General features: G+C 36.2%; 1 protein-coding gene across 1 annotated transcript in view; it reads right to left on the bottom strand.

Annotated features, from left to right (window-relative positions):
- Positions 1 to 3,823: 3,823 nt before the first annotated feature.
- LOC141435800 (peroxidasin-like) overlaps positions 3,824 to 27,235 on the bottom strand; it is a 37,250-nt gene continuing 13,838 nt past the window's right edge. Inside the window, exons 2-7 of the mRNA XM_074098628.1 lie at positions 21,417 to 21,632; positions 16,986 to 17,057; positions 13,750 to 13,982; positions 13,380 to 13,673; positions 12,133 to 12,405; positions 3,824 to 12,048 (exon numbers count right to left, since the gene is read on the bottom strand). Coding sequence (XP_073954729.1) covers positions 9,206 to 12,048; positions 12,133 to 12,405; positions 13,380 to 13,673; positions 13,750 to 13,982; positions 16,986 to 17,057; positions 21,417 to 21,632 — 3,931 coding nt within the window. The 3' untranslated portion in view covers positions 3,824 to 9,205. The remainder of the gene's footprint in view (positions 12,049 to 12,132; positions 12,406 to 13,379; positions 13,674 to 13,749; positions 13,983 to 16,985; positions 17,058 to 21,416; positions 21,633 to 27,235) is intronic.

The following is a 27,235-nucleotide window of genomic DNA, read 5'->3' as shown; positions in this document are numbered from 1 at the left end:
GATATTTGTAAATAAAGTGAATTTGTTAGATCAATAATTTAAGTAAATGTGTTGAACTAGTTTATTTTATCTTTTTCTGCACCAAGCTTCAGTAATTCATTAACTCTGATAAAAACTAAAGATATCCTTAAATATCCGATCGAAAAATAAAATAGCTATACTTATGGGCAATTTCACAAAAAGTGTACCTTTCCTTTTTTTAAAATTTTAGCACAAATATGGTTTTTCCTACTTAGAATCAAGAGCAATCGTTTTTTTTCATTCATTCGGCGTACAAAACTGACATAAATTTAAAGGTTGTACACTTTTTTTGAAAATGCCCACATACACTTAACAAAAAGTTCATCTATATTGGTCATGCCAGAGGGAGAAGAAGTACGGGAGGGGGAATGGCAATGTTACTCCCTATAGGATTGATCAGCTACACGCCAGTGATAGTTTCACTAAGTCGGTTCCCGGAACAGACAGACAATAGTTATTTATGATACAAGTGCGGAAAGTAGGCAATTCCCAACGAGTGGCGGAGAACTTGAAACACGAGCGAAGCGAGTGTTTTGAGCCGGCACGAGTTGGGAATTTCCTACTTTTGACACGTATATCATACAACGTTTTACAATGCATTAAGCGAGGAAAAAAATCGAGGCAGTGACTACATCATTTATTTGCCATACTCCTTTTACTACAGTAGCAGGCAGTAGATATACATACCGATATGCACGCCAAACCAAAATCTTTAACGTATACACTTTATTAAACCATCTTTCATAACGATCATTGACTCAGAAGATTAGAACAGCTACAGCTACTAATGATAGGTAAAGGAGACTTTGTTTTAGTATCGTGATTTTTTATGATTAATTATTAACCCTTTTTGCTTGACATTTTCCACACTTATATTGGCTAGTCCTTATCTCCTGCACGCTCCTATAATGCTAAATATCAGTGCAACCCGTGAATAAATCCGTGTAATAGTTAATTATCATCAAGTATATGTATTATGTATCTAATCTACCAGCTGTTAACAAAAAGTTACCGTAAATCTGAGATTTTTTAGCTTTGGAACTGTAAATTAATCAAAATTGGTTCACTAATTCTAATAGATAAAAGCAAATAAATAAGAATAAGACATACCGGTAATGTTATAATATCCATGTGTGTAGAAGTAGATTATTCTATCAATTTAAGATGTTTATTAACTTTGTTATGTATATTATAGTTCACGTATTTTGTTCAGCGTTGAGTTTGTCACTGACAATATGTACTTCGTGAAGGACGTAAGGCGGCGTAAAGTCAGATATAAATTCATCATTTAAACTCTTCATTTTAATTTACTCATCAAAAATTAATTCACCGGACTGAACTTATGGACATTACTTTGGCGGGGTTTCATGACAGGCGCGAACGGGTAACCATGATTGGTTCGTGCTACGTCGTGCGCGCGTACTGGAAGCTCATTGGTTAACTTTCGAGTGCGCGCGCTTGACGTCGCACGGTCCGAATTGGACTCAAGAATTTATTTCCTTTTTTTCATAACTTTAGACGGAATTAAAATACGAGTTTACATGAAAAAAATAATTAACGTTCTCTTTCTGTCGCGATTAATCTGTATTATCTTATCAGTAAATATTCAGTTGGTTGCATCAAACGTTTTCTTATTTGTTCAAAGCCTAACTATAACGACTCTTTAGACTTATTTTTTTAACAATAGTTTGGACATAATTTGGCAATTTAAAAAGTTACTTTACCGCACAAGTGCGGTAAGTAAAATCCATACAACTTTACGGCACACTTGTGGATGCGTGCAGGAATCACTAATTTTCTATGGATATGTTGACCCACGTCAAGAGGCACTTTCCGAGCACGTGCATTGTAAAAATTTTAAAAATACTTGGCTGTTTTGTTATTAGTGACGCTTGTTACTTAAGATGATTTTTTTTTCATTCTTTCTGTTGACATCATTAAAAAAACCGGCCAAGAGCGTGTCGTACACGCCCAAGTCAGGGTTCCGTAGCCATTACGAAAAATGAAGTAATATTTTTCTATGGATTTCGTATTGTGTACGGAATCTTCCAAGTTTAGGTATGTTTTATACCTGAGGATGCTAATACTCTTACACTACTAATAATTCTCAAGCAATCTTAGCCGTTATAATTTTCCTTGTAAATTTGATATTGGTACCTCCTTACTATCATCCTGAATTTTTTATTTTTTTACCACCCAACAGTTTACATTTTAGAGGGGGGGAGAAGGGGACGCCCGATATTGATAAAAATGTGCACTTTAATGTTGAATATTTGGCAAACAGATCACTGAATCGAAAAATCGTCTGGGCAAGCCCCCAATGGTTTTAAAACCTATCAAACGATACCCCACACTATAGGGTAAGTCAAGAACAAAAAAGTAGTTACAATAAACAAAAATTTTTTTGACCACTGTCGGCATGACTTATATGTATATTCTAGCCAAATTACAGCTTTCTAGTACTAACGGCCCCATACACATCTCTGTACGATCGATCTAATGAAAATCGTGACGATTGATCGTATAGAGCCAAACACTGTCGATTCATCGTTACGATATTTATGATTGCATGGGATTTTGTTGCGATCTCAGACATCGTCTTCGATGAAGTAAATCGTTAACGATCTTGACATAGGTACACTAAAGGGCCCCATACATGGTACGATTCGTCTGTACGATCCGTCGCTTCGGACCGATCGAAACGACGAATCAATAGTGTATGTCAAGATCGTTAACGATTTACTTAATCGAAGACGATGTCGGAAATCGCAACAAAATCCCATGCAATCATGAATTCGTAACGATGAATCGACAGTGTATGGCTCTTTACGATCAACGATTCGATTTTGTCTCACTGACGCCGGAACGTTGCCAGATGGGAACTTTTTTCCATCGGAACTTTTGTTCCATTAAGGATTTTTTTACGTACCTATTGGTAATTCGTTACTATTGCTTAAATAATTATAATGAGGGGTTAATCTAACAGTCAAACTGTAATTTAAAAATAAAGTTTATGTTGTCACTAATAATGGGCACGTATTGAATTATTTGAACACGTCTTTATCCTTCAGTTTCACACAAGTAAATGATCGATCGTTACGACCAATCGTTTCGTGTATGGGCGTCATTTTTGATGCGATCAATCGTCGCGATTTTCATCATATCGATCGTACCGTATTTGGGGCCCTTAACGATTCGTCGTTCCGATCGGTCTGTACCCTTAGTGTAAGTTTTCGGTTACAAAATACGTCTCGATCGCGTTCGCGTTTAAAACCTCAATTTATATGGAAACGCGAACAGCGCCTCTAGCGGAACGTTTGCGATGTTCGTGTTTTCATACAAATTGAGATTTTAACGCGAACGCGATCGAGACGTATTTTGAAACCGAAAACCTAAGGGCACTGAAGCGACGGATCGTACAGACGAATCGTACCGTGTATGGGGCCCTTTAGCCGCGGACGGACAGGCAGACAGACAGACAGACGGACAGACATGGCGGAAGTTTAAGGGTTCCTAGTTGACTTCAGAACCCTAATATGGGATATTTTATATTTTTTTCATATTTGAGTAGATTCGATTTCCCGACAAAGCATTACCTATTTTTTAGAAATTCTTGGATCGCAGTATTACTATCATTTAAAAATAAATTAAAGCCTCTTTCTAGCTGAATATCCAATCTATAATTAGTATTTAAGATACTTTCCCTTCATGTCACATAGTCTTGGGATGCTTTGATTATCTGACACTATCTTACCTACCTACCTACCTATATTAACTGGACCATGGTCAAATAAAAATACAATTATTTCATCAAACATTTAATACACACACTACTTATAAAATATAATAGACACCAGAAGTAGGTTATTAATATTATATTAACATGTATGATCGTAACATGATGTACTTAATAGATAAGTAAAAAATGATAAGTTAATGTTGATATTTAGTTGGAAAATGTGAGGAAAAGGTCCATCAAAGAATAACACTTCTCAATTTTTCATGTGGTAATTTGCCAGTGCCGCGGACACATCCCTTAAAAATATTCTATCAAAACAACGGTTTTCATTTAAAATAAATGGCGCCATAATAGTGTTCATAATGTCATGTCAACAATTTTATCTTAGCTTATTTATGAAATAGAGTAAATAGTATGTAAATAGGTATACATAAATACACTTCTTAATATAAAGTCAAAGTTTTCATTAGTCAGGTTAAGTAAAAATGTTACAATTAAATAAATGCTTAGGTAGTAATAATTCAGCTTATAAAGTATCGGTCACACACAACGCTGGGTTTAGGCTTGCTCGCATAAGGGAAGACCAGTACGGTACACCAGTGGCTGGAAAACTTAAAATTAAGTACAAATAGTCTACTTAATGTTTTCAGGTTTTACATACATATCTACCTAATAAAATGAATTTTAAAAGTTTTGAGGTTAAATAACGGCTACACGTAGCATATTCTTGGTAGAAGCGTTAAATTATTATGGATTATGTCTGTACCTGGTCGCTTTTAATTTATAAACCCCATGAATATACCTACCTTAGGTCATAGAGGATTGATTAACTGCAATAAAATAGATATGTCACAGCGCTGGTAGTTAGGTTAAAGTTAATAATTCTTATTTTTTGTCACTACTGCATACAGTGCTCGAGGCAGAAGGCTTTTAATGACTCGAGTTTGTAATCACCTTACGGCCCGTGATACAGACAATGATTTTCATCACATTGCGGGAAAAGAAATGCAAAAAAAATAACATTTTGTGTCTAAACACTTCACAGCTCGGCAAAAGAAAGACGCCAAGAAAAAAACTGATTTTTTTTTTTTAACAAAAAATGGAACCGATTTCAAATACCTTGAAAATAATTTTCTACTTGTTTGAAGTCGGTGCCTCAGCACGAGCCAGCAGGAGTGATTGGAGGTGAGGTAGATGAATTTAGTATAATACAGGAATAAATAACTTCATTGACGAGCAAGTGTGATAAAATATATATTATTTCATACCTACTAGTAAACTACTTGGGTTATTTTTATGACATCGCAAATGCATGGCTATTTAGATTAGAGCCCTCTTCAGTTGCTTTGTTTTTGGAGACTTATTTTTATCGGGATTTGAAATTGATCAAAAATAGTAAACAATTTCTTATTCATTACGAATTAAGTAGTTTGAAGTTTTTACCTTTTCTAACGTAGACAACTTTACTTCATTATTTAGGTAAATGATATTCTATCAAACATTGATCCCTTTTGTTCTCCATAGTCTCAATGACTCTGGGACCCAATCGTATCACAAACTTGTAATTTCGTGAAATGGACCCCTGTCCTGTCCGACCTGTTCGATAGGCACAGTACCTATAGGTTCGTGTCACCCTAACTTCTACTGGATGGATTTGATCCACAAACTACAGTTATGTAGCTTAATATTGTCCAAATGCCTAAAATCTTACTTTAAGTTTATAAATATTTTACCCACCACTGATCATTCCGTTTTAAGTTTATACGAGTTAGTTTATTTCAAAATTACTTGCTTAAAATTACTTTTTCAATGTTAAAACTTATTTATTTAATTTATCCGTGCAAAACTTTTAAAAGGTTGATTTTAAAATTAAACTGCACTGAAAGTAACTGAAAATAACTGGTCTAGTCTTACCATCACTCAAAGTCAATACATCGCGCTGGTGCAACGCAAAAGTAGGTATTTAAGGTATGTATACAGGACCTGCCTTAGTAGGTATATTATTACTGCACCGCGTAAGACGTGAAGTACGAATGGCCGTTCCCACTTTATTTCGTATGGAACATAGACTTGTGCGGTGCGAAGGTGCGATCCACCTTTTTATATTGACTCCCATTAAAGGAAACCACAAAAGCATGTCATAAACTAACTTCTTAACTTATACATAGTAACTTGTCCATTATTAAAAGTTGGTCGTACCTATAACATGTCCATAAAAAAATAAGACTGCAATAATGGACTGACCACAAAGAATCACAAATACGATTATTGCTTTAATTTATAAGTCTCAAGTACATACTTACGAGTATAACTCTATGACCTCTTTCTTACTCTAAAGATGTGTTTGTAACATAGACACACATTCATGGCTTAGGAGTGGCCGAGAAACCCATTATCAGATTTGACAACTAATACAAATAGTAGGTACAAATTTTAGACTGCAAACACCGTTTTGATTAGGTTATTATGAAATAGATAGGTTGTGAAATCAGATAAGTTTTTCGGCGACTAAGTAGTTTTGTTCCTAATTTTAGTGCAACTTAAATAAAGATGAAGTATTCTATGTACCTATGATCCCATAAAATCCCAACACTTATCATTCAATAACATTTATATTACCTATCTATGTATTACGATCTACCATGCATACGTATATTTATTTACTTATTCAGCAATACCAACAAGTCTATCTGCTGAAAAAGGTACCTAAAAAATGGTTTTCGGAGAGGACTTTAATTTAATGGTGGGCGTAAGTTAATTGAAACTCAATCCATCTTAAGATGTTACCGGTTCGCTACAACCAAATAATCATAATACCATGTTCTTAGTGCGACGCAGAAAACAGATTAAAATAGTTCCAAAATGTCAAAAACCTCAAATAGACCAGACGGCCTAGTGGTTAGAGAACCTGACTACGAAGCTTGAAATCCCGGGTTCGATTCCCGTGTCGGGGCAGATATTTGTATGAAAAATACGAATGTTTGCTCTCGGGTCTTGGGTGTTTAATATGTATTTAAGTGTATAATATGTATATCTATATAATTATATTTATCCGTTGCTTAGTACCCATAACACAAGCTTTGCTAAGCTTACTTTGGGACTAGGTCAATTGGTGTGAATTGTCCCGTGATATTTATTTTATTTATTTATTTTCCGTATAACAAAATGTCATTCATTAGTAATAATTACCTTTACAAATTACATCTGATATCCAAAATTGTATATATGTATTGGTAAAAGGAACAACTCCTTCAAACATCGAATTATTATTAAGACTGAAGGTGAAAATGTATTAGTGTCATAATTACTTACCAAAATTGAAAAATATCTTTTAATGGCCTAAAGATTAAAATGACTCAGTCTCATAATACCTAAAACCTGGACTGAGTAGGTATTAATTTTTAGATCGTATTTATGATAAAAATAGAACAAGATAAAATTGGATGAAATCCAAGTTGATAATTAATTTACTTATTCATCGCTATATTTATGAAAAACAGTGATTTCACAATAAAGAAATTTTCTATAGCAGCTCAGTACGAGTTTCAGGTATTTTGAGAATTGTAAATCTAGACACATTTTTACCAGTTTTTATTTAACTTGCCCTGTTTGTTTATTTGTTTATTTATTTGGGTCAAATCTTGCAAGTTAAATTTGACCCACTTCCAGTGATCGCATAAAACTGGTGACAATCTGGTAGTGACATCTTGGTGGTCCTGCCAGGATCGTCTCCGCAGGAGAGAACTCCTCAATGGTTAATAGTACCGACTTAAAATTTGGTACGGATGTCCAGTTTAGATGACAATGCAAGTACAGTCAACAAAAAGTACAGTAAGCGAAAAAAGCTTTTATTCAAAGTGAAACTTTTAATAGAAACTTATTTGTATCAAGTTAATGTGAATTACAGTCATGTCAAGAATACGGTGTTTTAAGAAGTACCGAGGTGTAAGTCATTTCAAATTTGTTTTGACATTGCGTTATACTAGGAACTTGGTATTATGACATTTTGTTGTAGCGAACCGGTAGTTTACAATGTCATTATGACAACATTAAGATAATGTCAGATGAAATATGGAACGGTAATTATGAATGAGCATGAATGAAAATAATAATGTCAATACATACAACTATTTAAAAAGAAAAGAAAACGTAACACAATAAGTAATGTGCAAAAAATATGTTGAGTTACCTATGTTCTTTTTGCCATAAAATCCATGGCTAACAAAGTCAAAGTCATAGAAAATATGGATAGGTAAGTGAATATTTATTTCTATCTTATATTATAGTAACATTTAACATCAATAAGTAACTCTGTTAAATTTATTTAGGTACCAAATGCAAAAATGCAGTACAGCCATAATAAGAAGGAGGTACGTGTGTATAATACTCGTATTAATAAATATGTTATAGCACCAAAAGATAAATATGAAGCAAAGATAAATATTTTCTGTTTTCAAATGGACCGCAATGTGTTAACCTAGTGGGGAATTAGATTTTTTGTCAGTCAATCCACATGACTTTGATCAAAATCGTCTCTTGACTTTACGTACGTACCTACTATTTAATATTACTATCATGTTATTTTCCATACATGTTCAACATGGTGGTTGAGTCTATTGAGTATTAATATAATTAACTAGCTGTTTCCCGCGGCTTCGCCTCCGTTGTATTTTTTCTGTATTTTCTTCTGTAAAACACTTCACCTGACAGTAGGTAACGAACACAACAAAAAAAGAATTTGCGAAATCGGACCAGTCGTTCCCGAGTTTTGCGCTTAGCGACACATTTTACGATTATTTTTTATTTCTATAGATAAAGCATGAATACAGTTCAACAGCTAATTGCAAATAAGTATATCGTAAAATCCGTGCATAATTGATTACTTTTACGAGTATCACGAAGGGGTACCTTACGTCTACCTCTACCCAGATATTATGTAGGTATACATTACCACAGTACCAGTAAACATTTAGCACATTTATTAATATCATAGTAGAATGACGCTTCTTAAAATCGAACAATGCTTTTAGACTAGATTACCTCCCAACAAGGAACTAGAGAAGATGAAAAACACATGACATGGCGTTGCGCCACCGTCTATCTTTTTTCACATTCATCGTAGTAGTTTAAATATCAATGCTTTTCCACATTCTCGAGTACCTATCTGTTGTACCTACCGCGGTTACCGACACTTATGTCACCTATAGGTACACCAAAAAGCGTGATAAATTTTTATGACCCGAAAAAGTTCTTTCACAGTCTGATGTCTTTGGGAAAGTACATCGTAACATGAAAAGTCTATCTACTAAGCTGTCTCTAGTATACGAAACTGAGTTAAATTGGTTTTCAAAATGTCGTGCTTTTTCTGACTCTTAGTTATTAGTAACAATACGGACACAGTTCAATAAGCTCGCTGTTTCTATGCATGTACATACTTTTTTTCGATTACTGCCTATTACAAGTCTCTTCAAGTAACTCAAGCCTCTTCTGCAGATTTCTAACCATTTCTTGTAAGTCTTCATTTGCAGTTTCCAAATCGTTAAGTCGGTAATTTTGGGAATCATGATATTTAGTTGAAGTTGTGTCTCTGCGAGTTCGGGACAGTGTAGAGTCCTGAGTATAATCGCCACAAGATTCGCAGTCGGCCCAAAATCTTATGTCAATTGAGCTCAAATCGTCACAAGATACCATGCCATCTTGAACCTCTGGAATCAAGAACACATTTTCTCCAATAGTATCTATATTGTCTCCATTATCACACAGAATCCTGGCTAAACTGGTTTTCTTTATTTGCGCTAGTTGTTCAGGCTTGAAAACAGTTGGATTTTCAAACCATAATCGATCACCATCTCGCAAACGCTTAAATTGTTCCAACAAAAGACAACTAAAAAGTGGGCCAACTTTTCCACCATCTACTTGGTCTTCCAAAATTCCTCCAACCCAAACATCAATATTGTGAACGGATCCGTAAAGATGTTTCAGTTTATCTCGCACAGTTTGGTCTGATATTTCGTTTGATAAATCATCAAAGTCATTAACTTCGCTCATATTACAAACTTCTCTCCATTTTGTATAACCGGGAATAGCATGGTCACGCCCTCTTTGTATATTGATCGCAGCGAGATCTAGTGCTACTGCATGAGCAGTATAGAAAAGTTTTTCTGTTAGTTCCGAGTTAAGGTTCTGAGTAGAGGTTTTCAGCTTAGCCGGCGTTGTGAACATTCCTCGCAGCAGCGGGTCGACTCCACCTTCATCGACTAGTCTCCAGGGAGAGAAAAACGCATGTCTGAGTAAAAGATGTCCCTGAGGAATGGGGTCGAAATTCTCGTCATAACGGTGAAGTACTGGATTTATCATAGAATGTCCAAAACGTAATGCAGCAGTTGCAAACACATTCGAAACTGAAGGGTTTAGATAAGAGTCGTATTCCTTGTACTCTCCTAATTTTTTAAAATGTTCTCGGCCTAGTATAAGAGGCAACCAATGGTAGTACGTTATCATTTGTATTTGGGCCCCAACAATTTTTCTAGCTTCTTGGTACACTTTTTCGCCGTCCCAAAATGAATTCAGAGATTTCAGCTGCAGGGCAAGTCGATTATGTTCCCTCATCCAGATAGTGTGCATCGCCGCCAATCCAATCTGTTCATTTGCTCTAATATCACCGGCAACAAAGCAAGCTCGGGTACTTTCGTCAAGATTACGCCTGCAATCCATAGCATTTATTCCTGTTGTAGGCAATAGGGGCTTCCTACCTGGAAAAGTAGTTCCTACACGCAATAATCCATTTTCGTTTGATAAATCGCGCAAATCATTAGCAACCACACTTTCAAAGCCATATACTTGTGAAGCGTCTATGTAAGATGTAAGTTGATTTATTTGTTCTCTTGGTTGCAATGTTCCAAATAAAACGGATGACATTCCTGACCCACACACGGAACTCGTTCTAATAAAGTCAATGCATCGGCGATTGTTAATACGCGGGTCGTTGTTGGGAACATCTATAGGGAAACAAGGAGCTGCATAGTCACATGTTTTTTTGCAGTCTACACCGTCCCATGTTTGAGAACTTACGGATGGTAAAGCGTGGTCCAAGTCGTGGTCTAACCACTGACCCCATTGCATAGCCATGTGCGATATTTGAACATCCTCTGATATTTCAGTTGTCGTGATAACAGCAGTGGATATGGCACGAGCACTCGGCAATACAAAACCATTGTATTTCACATCCTTATTCCATCCTACTGGTTGACTGAAACCGTTTTCGTATACAGGAAGAAGTATTCTACGAAAGCCTGTTAGAGATGAACCCCACATGGGATGTGCAAAGTTGTTGCAGCTGCCATCAAAACTACGATATTTACTATGAAAACACATATCAGAACAATCTTTTTCTTCCCTATGCTCTGTACAACCTGATAAACGAGCAATGAGTTCTAGATTTTGACGAGAAAGAACATTATTATAATTGAACGGCTCTGTCGAGGTTACTTTTAACCCTGATTGAATATACTGCCTTACTTTATCTAAAGTTCGTTCATAAATTTCGGCTGCTCGAGCAAGTTGTCTGGCTGGTGCATTTGGGAAACGAGCTATTCGAAAAAGTTCGTGAACGTCTGTTTTCCCTGTCTTATTATTGAATAATTTATCGATAGTATTAGCAATCGCTTGATCGACGTCCCTAGATGCTTCTGTTAAAGCAATGTTAACGTATTCTTCCCGCGGAAGTTTATTATCCTTCACTGTGAGAAAAAGTGATGCAGTATCTCTTCCGTATTCATTGGATGCAGAGCATTCGTACCGACCCGTGTCAGTAACAGTTAGATTATTTATTATCAAACTACCAATTAAAGATATTGAAATTCTATCTTTAGGTGACAATAAATTACCATCTTTGCTCCAAGAAATAGATGCAGGTGGTTCACTTTCTATTTCGCAAGGCAATTGTACTGTTGTGCCTTTATATGAGTCGGTGTCAACTGGTTTCAAAATTATAGTAGGTGGAATAATTTTAAACTCTTCTACATTCAAAACAGCTGAAATTTCAATAACGCCTTCAGAATTTTCGGCTCTGCAGTGATATATCCCAGCATTATCCTTGGTGGCTTGCAAAATTGTGAAATTTTGGTTTTCATTAGTTAAGACTAGGTTATTGTCTACTGGAAGAATCATTGTATTAATGAACCAGCTTATATGGGGTTTTGGCCACCCTCGAGCAGTGCATTCGAAATTAACCTTCTCACCTTCTGCAACAGCCGTGTCTCTTGGTACTATAATAAAATCAGGACGCACTGTAACAAATTTAATGAAATTATTAAGACATTTCTTTTTTATCTTGATTTCGTGTTCATATCATAATATCTGAAATAATTTACCTCGTAGTTCTAGCTCCGCTGACGCATTGATTTTTCCATTGACATTTTCGGCTTGACAAGTATATTCGCCCGCGTCATTGTTCTTAACGTTTTCAATGAATATAGAACCATTGTGGTGTAAAGAAATTCGTTCGTCTAATAAAATCCTGTTACCCTTAAAATACCAAGATATATGCGGTGATGGATTTCCCTTGGCTACGCAGTCAAATCTTACTCGCGATTGGTTCGTTTTAAAAACTTGATTTTTTGGCCGGACTGAAAACACCGGTAGTTCTGAAATAAAACAAAATGGAAAATAAATTAAGTGACGAAATCACGAAAATTTAGAAATGATCTAATTGGCGAAAAAATTGAATAACAAAAAAAAAAGTCTAGTAGTCTAGAACTGTTGTGTAACTTTAAGTTCAACAGGTAGTTTTTTAGGGTTTAAAACGGAACCCTTATAGTTTCGCCATGTCTGTCTGTCTGTCTGTCTGTGTCTGTCTGTCTGTCCGTCCGTCCGCGGCTTTGCTCAGGGACTATCAATGCGAGAAAGCTGTAATTTTGCAGGAATATATATGTAAACTATGCCGACAAAATCGTGGGTGATTTTTTTTTCTCATCCATACTTGTAGTGTGGGGTATCGTTGGATAGCTCTTTCAAAATCATTAGGGGGTTGCTAAAACGATTTTTCGATTCAGTGATTTTTTTGCAAAATATTCAACTTTAAAGTGCAAATTTTCATTAAAATCGAGCGTCCCCCCTCCCTCTCTAAAATCTAAACCGGTGGGTGGAAAATTTTGAAAAAATTCAGAATGGTAGTAAGTTTATCAAACTTTCAAGGAAAACTATAACGGCTAAGTTTGCTGGAGAATTATTAGTAGTTTAAGAGTAAATATCAGCCTAAGTTATAAAATATACCTAAACTTGGAAGATTCCGTATAAAATACGAAATTCTTAGAAAAATATTACCTAATTTTTTCGTAATGGCTACGAAACCCTATTTTGGGAGTGTCCGACACGCTCTTGGCCGGTTTTTTTTTTCGCTGACCCCGTATTGAAATATGATGTACCCTATGTCTCTCCGACACAGTTGTGACGAATCAAATGATATCTCATAATAATATATTGAAATCCATCCAGTTGTTTAGGCTACGGAGGGTGTCAAAAATAGATATAAGTACATACATAAATTCATACATACGCTCGAAATACCCTCCTTCAAACAGTCGGTTAAAAGCTACGGTTAAAAGGAAAAAAGATATACCATTTTCCTGGGGATGAACTTCCATCATCATTCTAGCAGGCCGAGAGTGAACTTGTCCAGTGGGATTTTTTGCCATGCATTCAAAAACACCGACATCGGTTTCATCTGCATTGTGCACCATCAGACTGCCATTATTCATGACTTCATATCGGGTCGAATCTAAAGGAATAGCAACCGAGTCGCGGAACCAAACTATTTCAGGTTCTGGATCTCCTGTTACGGTGCAACTGAAGACGGCATCTTTTCCGAATTCTATTAATAGATCCTCGGGTCCTTGCATTATTTCAGGATACTCTAAAAGATAAATACTATTTTGTGTAGCTGTTCTTTTTAATTAATACAAGAGATAAGAAGAATTAAGCTAACTTACTGCAGTTGAGGTCTTGTTCCTTGATGGCAGAAAGAGGTGTGCCGATGGCATTGGCCGGTCCGTAGCAAGTGGCGGCTACGGTCATGTCGCTATGAACCGTCAGCATACGGACAAGCCAGAGCATGTTGCAGTCGCATATCAGGGCATTGCTGTCTAAACGCAGCTTGTGCAGCTTCGGCATGCCGGTGAAGGAGTCGGGGGGAATGCGTTCCAGTCGATTGTTGTGCAGGTATCTAAAATTAACACAAAATTGATTTCTAACTATCGGGTTAATATTAGTCAACATAAAGATAAAATTACTTAATTTTTGAAATTTGTAGAACTACAGTAGTTCCATCCATTTGAGTGGCAGAATCTATGTTTTAATTTTTTGCTCCTATATATCAACATAGGATGGATGCCTAATAAGTATATACAATATTAAATTTATTTATTTTATTCGACTGGATGGCAAACGAGCAAGTGAGTCTCCCGATGGTAAGAGATCACCACCGCCCATAAACATCTGCAACACCAGGGGTATTGCAGATGCGTTGCCAACCTAGAGGCCTATGATGGGATACCTTAAGTGCCAGTAATTTCACCGGCTGTCTTACTCTCCACGCCGAAACACAACAGTGCAAGCACTGCTGCTTCACGGCATCGGCAGCAAAAACATAAACAACAAAAACTATTTTCTCAGAACTTAATATCAACAAACTACCAGAACTTAGTGAATGAATGTGTGCTTAGTGCATTATTGTTCAAGTGGTTCTAGGAAGAATTTCCACTGTCGAACGATTTAAGTGGCAATTGCTGTGTGTAACTACCTACCTGCGGAGGATAATACTTAGGTTATAATTATTAAAATCCATACAACTACGAGTACAAGAACCGAAATAACTTAGCATACAATTAATATTCCTAATCATCGAAAACTTGAAACATAAAAAGCATAAAATGAAATCGCACGATGTATGGTCATGGTCAGCACCAAAAGTTGCTGCATAGGTACTTTTGTACTTTGTCGTTTTATACTTTGACAAATGTAATAAAACGACAAAGTCAAAAAGTGATCCGCTACTTTTGTTGCTGACTGTGCCTGCTAGTACAGATGTTGTGCAAAATGATTTTCCATAGGGAAAACTCAGATCTCAATTGGAATACGATGGCACCCGAACTGTGAATCAATGATTAAAATGAGTGATATTTTCCTATCAATTAATATGGAACTTTATTGTTTAGTGTCAAATGTCAAAGTGAAAAATGTCCGGCTGTAAATAAGATGGGTACTGAAACTAATTGAGGGAGCATGATAAATACGAACTTTTGCGATAAAGTACGAAGGAAAATAATTTTGCACTACATCTGTATACATTTGTAGGATCGGATATCAACCATACTACACCATACGTACTCGTAAGTGTCCATAATTTTAAAGCAGAACTAAAGAATTGTAATGTCATATTAAGGGTTGACGAAGCTCACCTACGTACACAATACAATACAATACAAATATTCTTTATTGCACACCATAAATCAGTACAAAAAACTTATAATGTAAACACTAGATTCAGGGTAGACAATAGGCGGTCTTATCTACGCAAAGCTCCTGTTCCTGTGCCACTTTCGGCCCTGATGCAAATTAGTATATTTTTATCGAGGGACTAAAATAAGCCAATATATACCCGAGGTGGTTAGCCACCCGAGCTTTAGCGAGGGTGTCTATTTATCCGAGGGTTTATATTGAGTTTTAGTCTCGGGGTGTAAACTCTATTTTTCACTTCGATTGCGAGAAAAAATAGTCATTAATCATTTACGATTTACGCTCCAGGTACAATAATTTCAATATTTTCGCGGTAAGTATTTTTTCCAACCAGACACAGATAAAACAAAATCGCATAATAATAACAAAATATAACAAAAACTGGAATAAATAGAATGGCGCCACCTACCTAAATTTCAGGAGTGCCGAGTGACCATTGAACCGTTTAGATCTCACTTCTTTTGTCGAACTTGGCTCTCATTTCACATTTATGTTTTGATGAGATTAGGTACTACTTTGCCGAACAAATGAGGTATGTTAAATATGTTTCAACACAGCCAGTTGTATTTCCTTCATAATGTGGCCCTATTTTTTTTCCCGTCACGAGGATTTGAATATCCTCGTGTCGTGAACCATGGCCTTAGCAAATAAACTAAAATGCTCAGCAAAATGAGTAATTATTATTGTATTCTTTTTCTTATAATAAACATTCGTGTAACTTTTTAACTATCGGACATAATTTATTTTAAACTTCTATTTTAGTAGGTATATTTTATTCCCTCCGTGTGTGTACATTTGCATTTGCCTCTGTAGTTTCATTCATTTACTGCTAGCAAGCAACTTTGCATTTTTGTTAGTTTTCTCGATTAAATTCCATAATAAAATAATGAAAATTAAAAATGTGTTCTGTTATAACTCTTCTTAATATACTAACTTTATGGACCGTTCAAATTTTGTATACTTGCTCAGACCATTAATCTAAACAACTTTCACTATGGGAGAAACTCTAAAATCACGAAAAAAAAAACAGCTGTCAGCTGACAATCTATTTATCGAATTTCATTTAATCGAAAACAATTCATAGAATATTCAATACTAATATTTTCTCTTGGAGTTATTTCACTTCATCGACTATTCATTACATATTAAAACAATTATTAGAACAACAGTACAAGGATTATTATTTGCTTAAAAATATATTTCATCAAATATTCATGAGTCAGAACAACTAAATATCGCTGTTTATTTCTTCGACGTATTATTATAAAACACCAGAAAATAGGTTAGGTTATAACTACGACCTCGAATAAAATAAATTGCTACCAGACAGAAAAGTTGGTTAGGTTATAGGTTAGAACTGTGGCCCAAAAAAAATCGCTACAGAAATAAATAAATTTCATTCAAAAAAGTATGAAATAATAAAATATGAAATGAAGTTCTGCCATATAAACTATCTATTAAATAATATTTCCAGAAATTAAAAATCGGTGATTTAAAAATACTTATTTTACTCATTTGAGGTAATGAATATTCGATGAAATGAAAAAATAGGAAACGTTGACTTAACTGATATTCGATTAAAAGTTTGTCGACATTTCAAGGGTAAATCCATTTTTAATTTTTTTTTTTTTGGATTAATCGTTAAAAACTAACAAAAAGCAACTTTGCTAGCTCAGCAGGTATAAACGCTCTTAAAACTTATTTCACTTACAGTCTTTCCAAGCGCGGCATGTGGGAGAATGTGTTCGCCTCAATCTGATGTATTTCATTGACGTGCAGGTAGCTGAAATCAAAATTTGGATCAATTAATTTTTTTAACAATGTGCAATAATTAATTGATTAAAGTGACTTGAGGTGGTAACTATAAGGCAGTACCTACTATTAGTTATTATGTGCTATAAGTACGCATTACCATTCGGATTCGCGTTATTATTTACTTGTTAATGTTATTTCAAGTTGTGAGTCGTGTCTACAATTTGAGAAAATAAGAGATTTTTGCAGTTTGAAAACAACTACAAAGAAAGAAATGGAAAATCAGCGCATAGCAACAATTCTGAATACCTACCAGGTGGAGCTTCAGTTTTCTCTTTACCGCAATCCGATTTCCTTACCGGTTTTTAGGTTTAAATTGTAATTTTTAATTACAACCATTTTATCAGTCCGCATTCTTTTGATGTCCTTAAATAAATTAGTAAGAAACTCGTGTATGTTATGGCAATGGTTTGAACTTTTAACATCGACTAAAACAATACTAAATACAGTACAATTAAAGTTGTGCGAGCCGAGCTAGGTAATTCTTCGAGTTTGGATCACATAATACCTAGATTGGATCACTAGATGTTTATTGTTCACTTTGAGGATCTAATTTGCTATTCGGTTCATCTTTATCTTCGCCAAACAAAGCGTAGCCTCGATTCTGTGGCATAATTAAGATACAGCTTCTTGAACCAGTTTCTGGTTACCAAACAATTTGTTATCTAGAAACCATGATGAAAGATACAAACTAACACCACCTCCATCCGTCATCACCTGTGTTTACAATATGGCGAGTTTAGCAATGTATTTACAAGAATAACCGGATCGCCTCATTAGGCATACGTAGTTTTAATTGCAAGCAGGGCTTGAAACTAGTACTAAATACTTATATTCCGGTATTTTGGTACCTGTGTCGAGCATTGTTTAACTTTGCCGCAATGTCTAACTTTGAATAAGTATGTATAGGTTTATCTAAATGCACAAAGGTATCGCTCGTAATGGTATTCTCTAATGGGCTTAATTAAACGGTTTACGCTTCGTCGCTTGAATATACAAAACTAGCTAAATCCTGTGTCCCGAAATACATAAAGCATCAATCATCATGCTAATTACATACATACATCCTACTAAATAATATTATAAATGGGAATATTTGTATGTGTGCGTGTGTGCATGTTTAGGTATTATTCCTTCACGCTGAAACGGCTGGACATGTAGATCGATAGGGATAGCCATCCCCTGATGCACAAAATCTCGAAAACTGATCCGCTGAGTATAGAGTTATGAAATTCTCACTATCGCTTATAATGCGACGTCAATAAAGACCACGGTGTAATTTTTGGGAATTCCCATGGGATTTTAGAAAAATACCGGAACAGGGAATATTACTGCAACTTTATCCCGTCAGAGTGCAGCACTAGCACATACCATATGTTTATGGTTTATGTTTTTTGAGTAATTAAATGTCCGTAGGATGCCGTAATATCATATTATTTCAATGTTTTTTTGGAAATATAGCTCTATGGCTACTATAGATGTAAATGTCATTTATTTTGTTACTCACAAATATGTCATGATTTCTATAATAGGTATCAATACTCTTTGGCCATGATCCGTCATGGCGACAAAATATAAAGAGAACTGACGTTGTCATGGCGGTTTCTTTACGGATTGTGCTAGTGTCGCCCTGCGCAGAGCTTTGCCTAATATGCCCTATTCAATTCAGCTGAATCTAATGATATGATTTAAATATGCGTGCGAAGCCGCTGGTAGAGTCTAGTATAAAATATGAAAATATACTCAAAACAGACAATGGCATCATGACAGGTAACAATGACATCATTTGTATAACGAACTATCACGCGGGGCCATCGACTGCCACCTTTTATGGTGAACGCAGTCGCGCGGCGGGCGCCACCGCCGTATACTTGGGATGGGACGTGCGCAATGCGCATGTCGCAGTTGCTAAGCACGTCTGATTTCTATGACAGTAAAGGTAGAGTCATTCACGATGACGCGTGCCGTGGTTCTTATTACAATGTCATTAATGGCTAATTTAATAATTTTGGCAAAATCACGCGTCTTCGTGGATGGCAATAGGTATATGTCTTTGACAAATGAGATTCGATAGCTACTTATTTAAATCTGTGTAGGCATTTATCGTAGCCATAGCTACTGCTGGGTGTGTAACAATTCCCTTCAACTGACTTCTTCCCACGCCTTTCTTGATTCTTCCCATTCTTTATTCAAGTTCAAAGTAAACAGGCTTTTACTGAACTAGTAAGCTACACCCGCAGCCTCATCTGTACTTATCTTTAATTTTTGATCCATTTTGTAATCAAATCCTTTGAATGACAGATATTCGATCTTGTGTTCCAAATTAAAGATCGTGACAATATCTACCATCAGGTGAGATAATGTGAGATAGAGGTCAGTAAAAAAAATATTGTGGGGGGTTTGTTATGTTACCAACGTAATCCCATTGCTGGTGCTACAGCCTGTACCACTTTACCTATTTATTTCTCTTACTCGTGTTTTACTATTTTGATAGGTAGCGGTAAGCATTGATATGTAAAAGCCTAAAGTTGATATATTATTATATCGTCTCGGAGTAAAGACTCGCTTAACTAACGAAAACTGTATGACTGCGCCGGTTCTCCTATGGAAGCCCGAAAACTTTTAATCCTATTTTCACTACCACTAATTTCATTAGCCCTAAAATGAAAATGCCGAATTTTTAATTTTCCTAACTATTCATTAGCCCTAATTTTAACATTCCGAATTTACGTTATATTTAATTTCACTAGCCCTAAAATCAAAAAGCCGAATTTTTTATTTTTCTAAGTATTCACTAGCTCTAATTTTAGCATTCCGAATTTACGTGGTACCTAATTTCACTAGCCCTAAAATCAAAAAAGCCGAATTTTTCATTTTCCTAACTTTTCATTAGCCGTAATTTTAGCATTCCGAATTTACGTTGTACCTAATTTCACTAGCCCTAACATCAAAAAGCTAAAACATTAATTTTCGTCAAATGTATTGATTGGAACACCTTAATTTAGCAACATATTGAATAGCATCCATCCAACCTACTTTCCTAGTGGGAGTTATCTTGACTGCTATAAAAAAAAACCTAACATCGAAGGCTAAGGCGGGAGCTACGCTCCGCTTCGCTCGCGCCTTAACCTTCTGAACCTAACCTATCTGAGTCGCTTCTGCTCCAAACCGTCTTGCTCGCTCGCTTTACTCGCTTATAACTTTAGGAATAATCATTATTAATTTAAGTAATATTAGAGCATTAAATATTTAGTACAAGTAAACATTAGGGTTCATAACTTTAGGTCTATTAATCATTAGGAATAATCATTATTAGTTTTAGTTATATTAGAGCATTTAATGTTTAGTACAAGTAACCATTAGGATGAAAAACTTTAGGTCTAGTAATCAATTCGGTCATACAAGTTTAGCTGTCATGATATTAGAGCTAATGAAAATTATATCTAACGTTGGTATGCCTAGTGAAATTAGCATGATATTCGGTCTAGTGAGGGTGACCCGACTGCGCCGCTTGTTCGCACTAAGTTTCATGGCACGAGGCACTCAATTGTTGTCAAATGTGTGCCGGGTGGGCGAGCGGCAAGCAATTGGAGTGTCCGCGTATTGTGTTTTATACAGTTAAGTATTTAAGAGCGTTTTTATACCTGCTGAGCTGGCAATGCTGCATTTTTGTTAGTTTTTCTCGATTATTCCATAAAAATTAAATGAAAATTAAAAATGTGGTCTGATAGTTAGAACTCTTCATAATATATAAGTTAATGTGTCTACTCCAATAATTACTCGTGATAGACTTTAATATTATTTAAAAACGAATTAATGTTTATTAACGATTTTAATGAAAATAAAAGTCTGTCACGAATAATTATTGGAGTTGACACATTAACTAACTTATATTATATTATGAAGAGTTCTATCAGACCACATTTATAATTTTCATTAATTTTTTATGGAATAATTGAGAAAAACTAACAAAAATGCAACGTTGCCAGCTAAGCAGGTATAAACGCTCTTAATGTTTAATTTACTATTTTATCGTTGTTTTGTTACTGTTATTAGCGGGCCGCATTTGTTGAGTTAAGAATCCCTACTTTTATCAACTCACGGCGAACAGACTACATTGTATAACAACTTTCGATACTTTACCTTTAACAAAGTTTACGTAGTTTCCAAGCCTGAACCTCCACACAGAGGGGGAAGTTTTTGCGAACACACATTTTTCACATGTTTAGTAAAATTTTCGAGATATTGGAAACTACCAAGGCGTGGCTGGGAGTGGACTGAACAGTCCATACGTTCATTAATAATAATATAATATCTTAATGGTACTCACAGCTGTTCTAGATGCGGTAAGCCCTGGAACACATCGGGGTGTATGGTCTGTATGCGGTTCCTATACAGGTAGAGGTACTTCAGGTGTCGCAGACCGTGGAAGGTGCCCTCGCGCAGCTCTCGCAGCGCGTTGTCGTTAAGCAGCAGGGAACGCAAGCGCCGCAGATGTCCGAACGTACCCCCCGCTATGTCGTAGATTTTGTTGAAACGAACGTCCCTGGAAAAAAGATAAAATAAGTATTTTTATTTTAGACGTGGGCATTTTTTTTCTCGCGTTTAATCCTTCTGCAATTGCATTAGAAATCAAGTTGACCCAAGCGATCAAATTGCTTAGGACATCCACCGCGTACAAATAAATCGAAGCACGCACATCACCACTGGTAGCGTAGCAGCCAAAATATCTAAAAATACCTATGGGATACACTAGAAAACTGAGCTTTATCTAAAAGGTTTAGGGTTAATCTCAAATTGGGAGTTGAGTGAATGAAATTTACCTACTGTCATTTGGTGCAAATGGAAAATTTACAATCCTAAATATCGTTGACAAAAATGGAACATTGTCCTATGGTAAAATTGACAAATTTGATGTACACGCCGAAAAAAACGATCGACGAGCGCTGCGGGCTTTGTCCTCTATGTTAAAAACGGTTGGGCGTACGAAAATGTTTTAACACAATATTTGTTCCAAATTGTATGCTCTAAAATTTTGTAATAAGTAAATGTTAACATTACTGGATCTATAGGAACCGAGATAATCTAGAAAAACTGACTTTTGAGACAACATTTAAGACACCAAAATGAAACTATAACTAACTATCTCTCATTCCGAAGGGAATCTCCTAATACTTATTACTGCATCATATGAAAGGCACCCGTTAAACGACCTATTACATTAAACAAGAAGCTCATTATTATGATATGATGATGGTGGGATTTTTGGTTATTGCTCCAGGAATAAAAGAAAGCTTTGATACAAGCTTATCCGACATCCATTAAACAACAAGTAACCTCAAAAACTCAGACTTGACTTGTTACAAAGACTTGTTACTATGCTATCTATGTCTCGTGACGAAACAATTTTAGCAATTTGAGAACATTGACTCGAATAAGTATAATAAACGTCAGTCAGCTCGCCAGCTTCTTAGAACTGATAAGGAATTGCAAACCAACGGACGGTTTGAAGCATTTTGGTTTTGGATACCATTGGTATCGTCGGGACTGTCAAGTGGTTAGCATGGCATGTCTTAACAAGTCGGGTGGTGTCCTTTCAGCATGTATATTGACAATTCAAACAGATATGACAAACTGAGTATTTGCCGCTGAGCGTCACAGTACCGAGCTGCTTAAAAATTTCGGCTTCCGACGGTGATACCTACGTATCTTCGCAATGAATATCTTGGATGGAGTATATCTTAATACGTAGAAATACGTATTTGTTTCAACTTAGTAATAGAATCATGTAGGAAATTTTAAATAGGCTGTTAAAATAAATAATAACAACTTTACAGTTATAGCCTAAAGTCTGCCATAAAGATTTTTTCATCACACTTGCTCGTAAATAGTGTCGTAACATGCAGGCTACCTTGGTTGCAACCCCCAAATAAAACCCTTGACCGATGTGCTTATCATGAAGCCCAAGGTCGGTAAATGAGTCACTGCCCGTACTGATACTGCTGCGCGCGCTGCTGCTGCGCACAACGCTGCTGCACGCGCACCCCCTCCCGCAGCTCGGGCGCGCAACAGCAGGGTAGGATGCTGGCGATGCCCTAGAGCGCAGCTTGAGGTATCGGCAATGAGGCAAAAATAATATTTTGTCTTACAAATAAACAATTTTACTCGCAAATGTGATGAAAAACATTGTATGTCGCACGGGCTGTACTAGAATTATGAACATCGACTCATTAAAGCTTTCAGTCTTTAACTTTGGGCTTCTAATAGACTCTCGTTCATAATTCCTTATTAACCGCCCTTAAGACACAATGTACTATAAAATATTACCTAAATTTTATAGCCTTATACCTACTATTAGCATTAACGATTTTCACCCACTGTGATCTAATTATAAATTAGGTAACAGGAAAAACTATTGATTTGTAAAGAAAGTATTAATTCCTTGTTTGTTCAAGAAAATGACTTTTGTTATACTTAATCGACATTTAAGTACCTAATGTAAATACATTATATGTTATTATTATGAAGAAAATTCTTCATTCATTCGATATTACATACTTAGGGGCTGTTTCATCACCCATTGATTAAATTTATTTGACGGATAGATGTGATGCCGGTTCTGTCTACTTGAACAAAACAAACAGAGACAGCATCACATTTATCCGTCAGATAATAAATTTAATCAGTGGATGGTGAAACAGGTGCACAGAATAGATAATAGTACAAGACAGGGCGTTAATGTTTTTTTTTATCCAGGGTTATATCTGTGTCTGACACTTAATTATGCTGCAAAACAACGTGGAATGCACACATGATGTAGGTACACACTGACGCCCACCCACGGTCATCCACTCCGTCGCATGCGCAGGAAGACTAGTGATATGGCAGAAGGATCAGACTATCTAACTACTAGGTACCAATGGCGCCGACTTTAAACTGATCAGTAGGCTGTAATTGTAATTGAATTCAGTACTTATATATCTCTGACCTCTTGAATAGTAAAAAAGTAACCACTATATAAACATTATGGCTAAGTATTACATTAAGGGGTTGTTTCACCATCCATTGATTAGTGTTAACTGGCGGTTAGGTGTGATGCCGTCTCTATTTGTAATGTTCGAATAGACGAACGCTAATCAATGGATGGTGAAACAGCCCCTAAATTTAATAAACTACGTTTGACGTTAAAAATTTGTAGGCGAAAATGATCTGCGACACCGAAAGTTGAGTGACCTAACAATCGTTTTCTTGTGGAAACACAGTATATTTTACATACCTATTATTAACAGTCCGGTCTAGACTAATCCATACTAATATTATAAACGAGAAAGTGTGTGTGTTTATGTGTATGTTTGTCCGTCTTTCACGTCGAAAGACGGACAAACAAACAAGTTTATGGGCAAGAGAGTGACATAGGCTACTTTTTGTCCCGAAAAAATGCACAGTTCCCGAGGGAACAGCGCGCGATAACCGAATTCCACGCGGGCGAAGCCGCGGGCAAAAGCTAGTATTACTATGATACCAACCCACGCACCATAAATATCTGAAAGACTGCCATAAGCTATAACGAACGCCCGACTGAGGCCTTGAATCAACCCAACCAACGCATTGTTAGTAATAAATTTTATTGCTCGCCTTTCTAAGAATCCAAAGTACTTTTAAGTCCAACGTCGGTTGTCAATAAAGACTATCGGGTTCATTCAACATGCAACTCATTTCCCGCAACCAGCACTAAGTAGGTATATTGTGGCACTAGATCGGAAACTTACCTATTATTCGTTAGCTCATCTACGTTAGTTCTGCGAGGTTTACCTATTATTATTTTGGCTCCAAAAGGTATAAGCACCATTCCGATAGCTATTGTGTTGACAATAAATACAAAATATGTCCCTTATTCATAAACAGTTACCAAGCTATTATTATTATTCCCTCAATGGCGGCCTTAAGGCTTATTACCAAGCTTTTGCTAGTTGAAAAATTAATTGTCACTTTTTAATTACCTACCGTCAGTCGAAGTTGCATTGCAGAGGATGTAATGAATGATGGATGATATAATAGATACATAGTTTAACCTATAACTGACTTAGTATCTACAAGCCTACACAAAGTTATAAAAAAACAGGCCAAGGGCGAGTCGGACTAACAGACAAATTACAAAGTTTCAATGTTTTACCTAAACCTGACTCACGCCTGACCCGTTTTTATCTTATATTTGTCTATTATCATTTCTAGTTTAAGATTTGAACCTAAAAATATTAAAATGAATTCAAGAAATATATTTCAAGCGCATCACAGGATCGGCTGCACTTATTTGGTCAATATATATAAGTAAAAACTTTATTTGTAAATGTCATTAGAAGGTTTGTATGAATGAAAGTTTTTTAAATTGTAAACAAGAAGAAAATAGTCTATTCAAAAATCTCCTTACAAAAATGACCAAGTGAGAAGCTAGCAAGATTTTCGTCAATAGGTAGTACAGTCGAGTTCGTAAACTTCTGAGCAAAAAATTGATCAATAATATCGAGGGTATTCTGGCAGAACTAGATAAATGCACAATATTTATTTTTTATACGATTTTGCTAGATAAATAAAGCAGAAAAATTGAGTAGGTATGCCTATGTAGGTAACTTTTTTTTTAAATTACACTTATTCTGTTTTGCCAGAATGCCCTCGATATCTGAACACGCTTCACATATTTTTGATCAAATGCTTGCTCAGAAGTATGAACTCGACTGTACCTACAAATGTGCGAAGCCGGGGCGGGCGGCGCCTAAAGAATAAATGTCGATCGAAAATAAGTTTTTTTTTAAGAAGCAAATATTCGTTAGGTGTAACTACATTACTAGTTTCTATGTGTATTGGTGTGATCTCACAGCTGCACCTCGGCAGATCGTGGCACAATCCCAGGGCGCGCCCGCCGCGCCTTGTATGCTTTGAACCGAGAACCGCCACTTTGTTATATTAAAGCATCAACCAATCTGCTCAAAGGATAATAATTCGACTAGGCTTCCTAGCATTGAATGTATATGACATACTAATAATTTAAGGTCAACCAACAATGCCCAAGTACAAGCCATCCATAACATCAATATTGTATCTTAGTATTTTGTGAAACTTATTGAAATAAGTAAATAAATAATATCATGTCTGCCGAGTTAGAAAAGTAATCTTAAATTAGGTATACGGTCCATTTCAAACATTTAGTTTTTTTTAATTATGGGTCTATCTATCTGATAAATCAATTTTGTCAGTGTCTTGTCTAGTGGGATTAAGTAGCCGTTGTATGGTAAAAAAATCTAGAAAACGAAATTATAAGAGGCGTCGGCATTTTGCGGCGCCTACGGCACGACTTTCAGCCATTTTTTTCCGTTATTGCCGACCGTGGCCTTCAAAAGGTAAAGGGCCTGCTGGTCCATCTTTGAATCGCTAGTTAGGTAGTGATCAGACTTCCTTAGCCAATCTTTTACCTAGCAAATCCTTTAAATTTCTTTTACAACAATTTTACTACATACCTACCTACAGTCAGTGGCGTGGGGGGGGGCGGTCCGCCCATTTAGGGGACGGCAAAATACCATAAAGAATTAATGGTATGTGTGAAGTTCCCAATCCACACTGGGCCCGTGTGGGAACTACGGCCCAAGTCTTCCCATTCTGAGAGGAGGACTGTGCCCAGCAGTGGGACGGCTACACACAACAGCAGTAGGCTGGGATGATGATGATAATTCCATAACAAAAAAAATGTCGCACCTAAGTCTCGGACTGATTAGAATCAGTACCCTAAATAAGACGCTCCGCCACTGCCTGTATTCATTCTCTAATACATAAGTAGATTATACCGTCTCGATGAAATTCCATTATGTCAAACAGCCTTACAGTCATACAACAAGATATAAGCTGCTTGATCTATCATACACAATACCTTAAGGCTGCGTTTCAACCGAGAGAGAGAGAGAGAGAGAGAGAGAGAAACGTGTGAGCATTTGTTGCGAGGAATGTGTTTACCATGGACCAATAGGAACGCTTCATTTACCTCGCCTCGCTCCGCTCAGCTGTTTCCACCAGAGCGGTGCTGTGCGAGGAGAGGTAAATGAAGCGTTTCTATTGGTTCATGACAAACACATTCCTCGCAACACATCCTCGCACATCTCT

Source organism: Choristoneura fumiferana, chromosome Z, assembly GCF_025370935.1.
Source record: "Choristoneura fumiferana chromosome Z, NRCan_CFum_1, whole genome shotgun sequence".
Classification (NCBI taxonomy): Eukaryota; Metazoa; Arthropoda; class Insecta; order Lepidoptera; family Tortricidae; genus Choristoneura; species Choristoneura fumiferana.
This window is presented reverse-complemented; position numbering and strand designations above follow the sequence as displayed.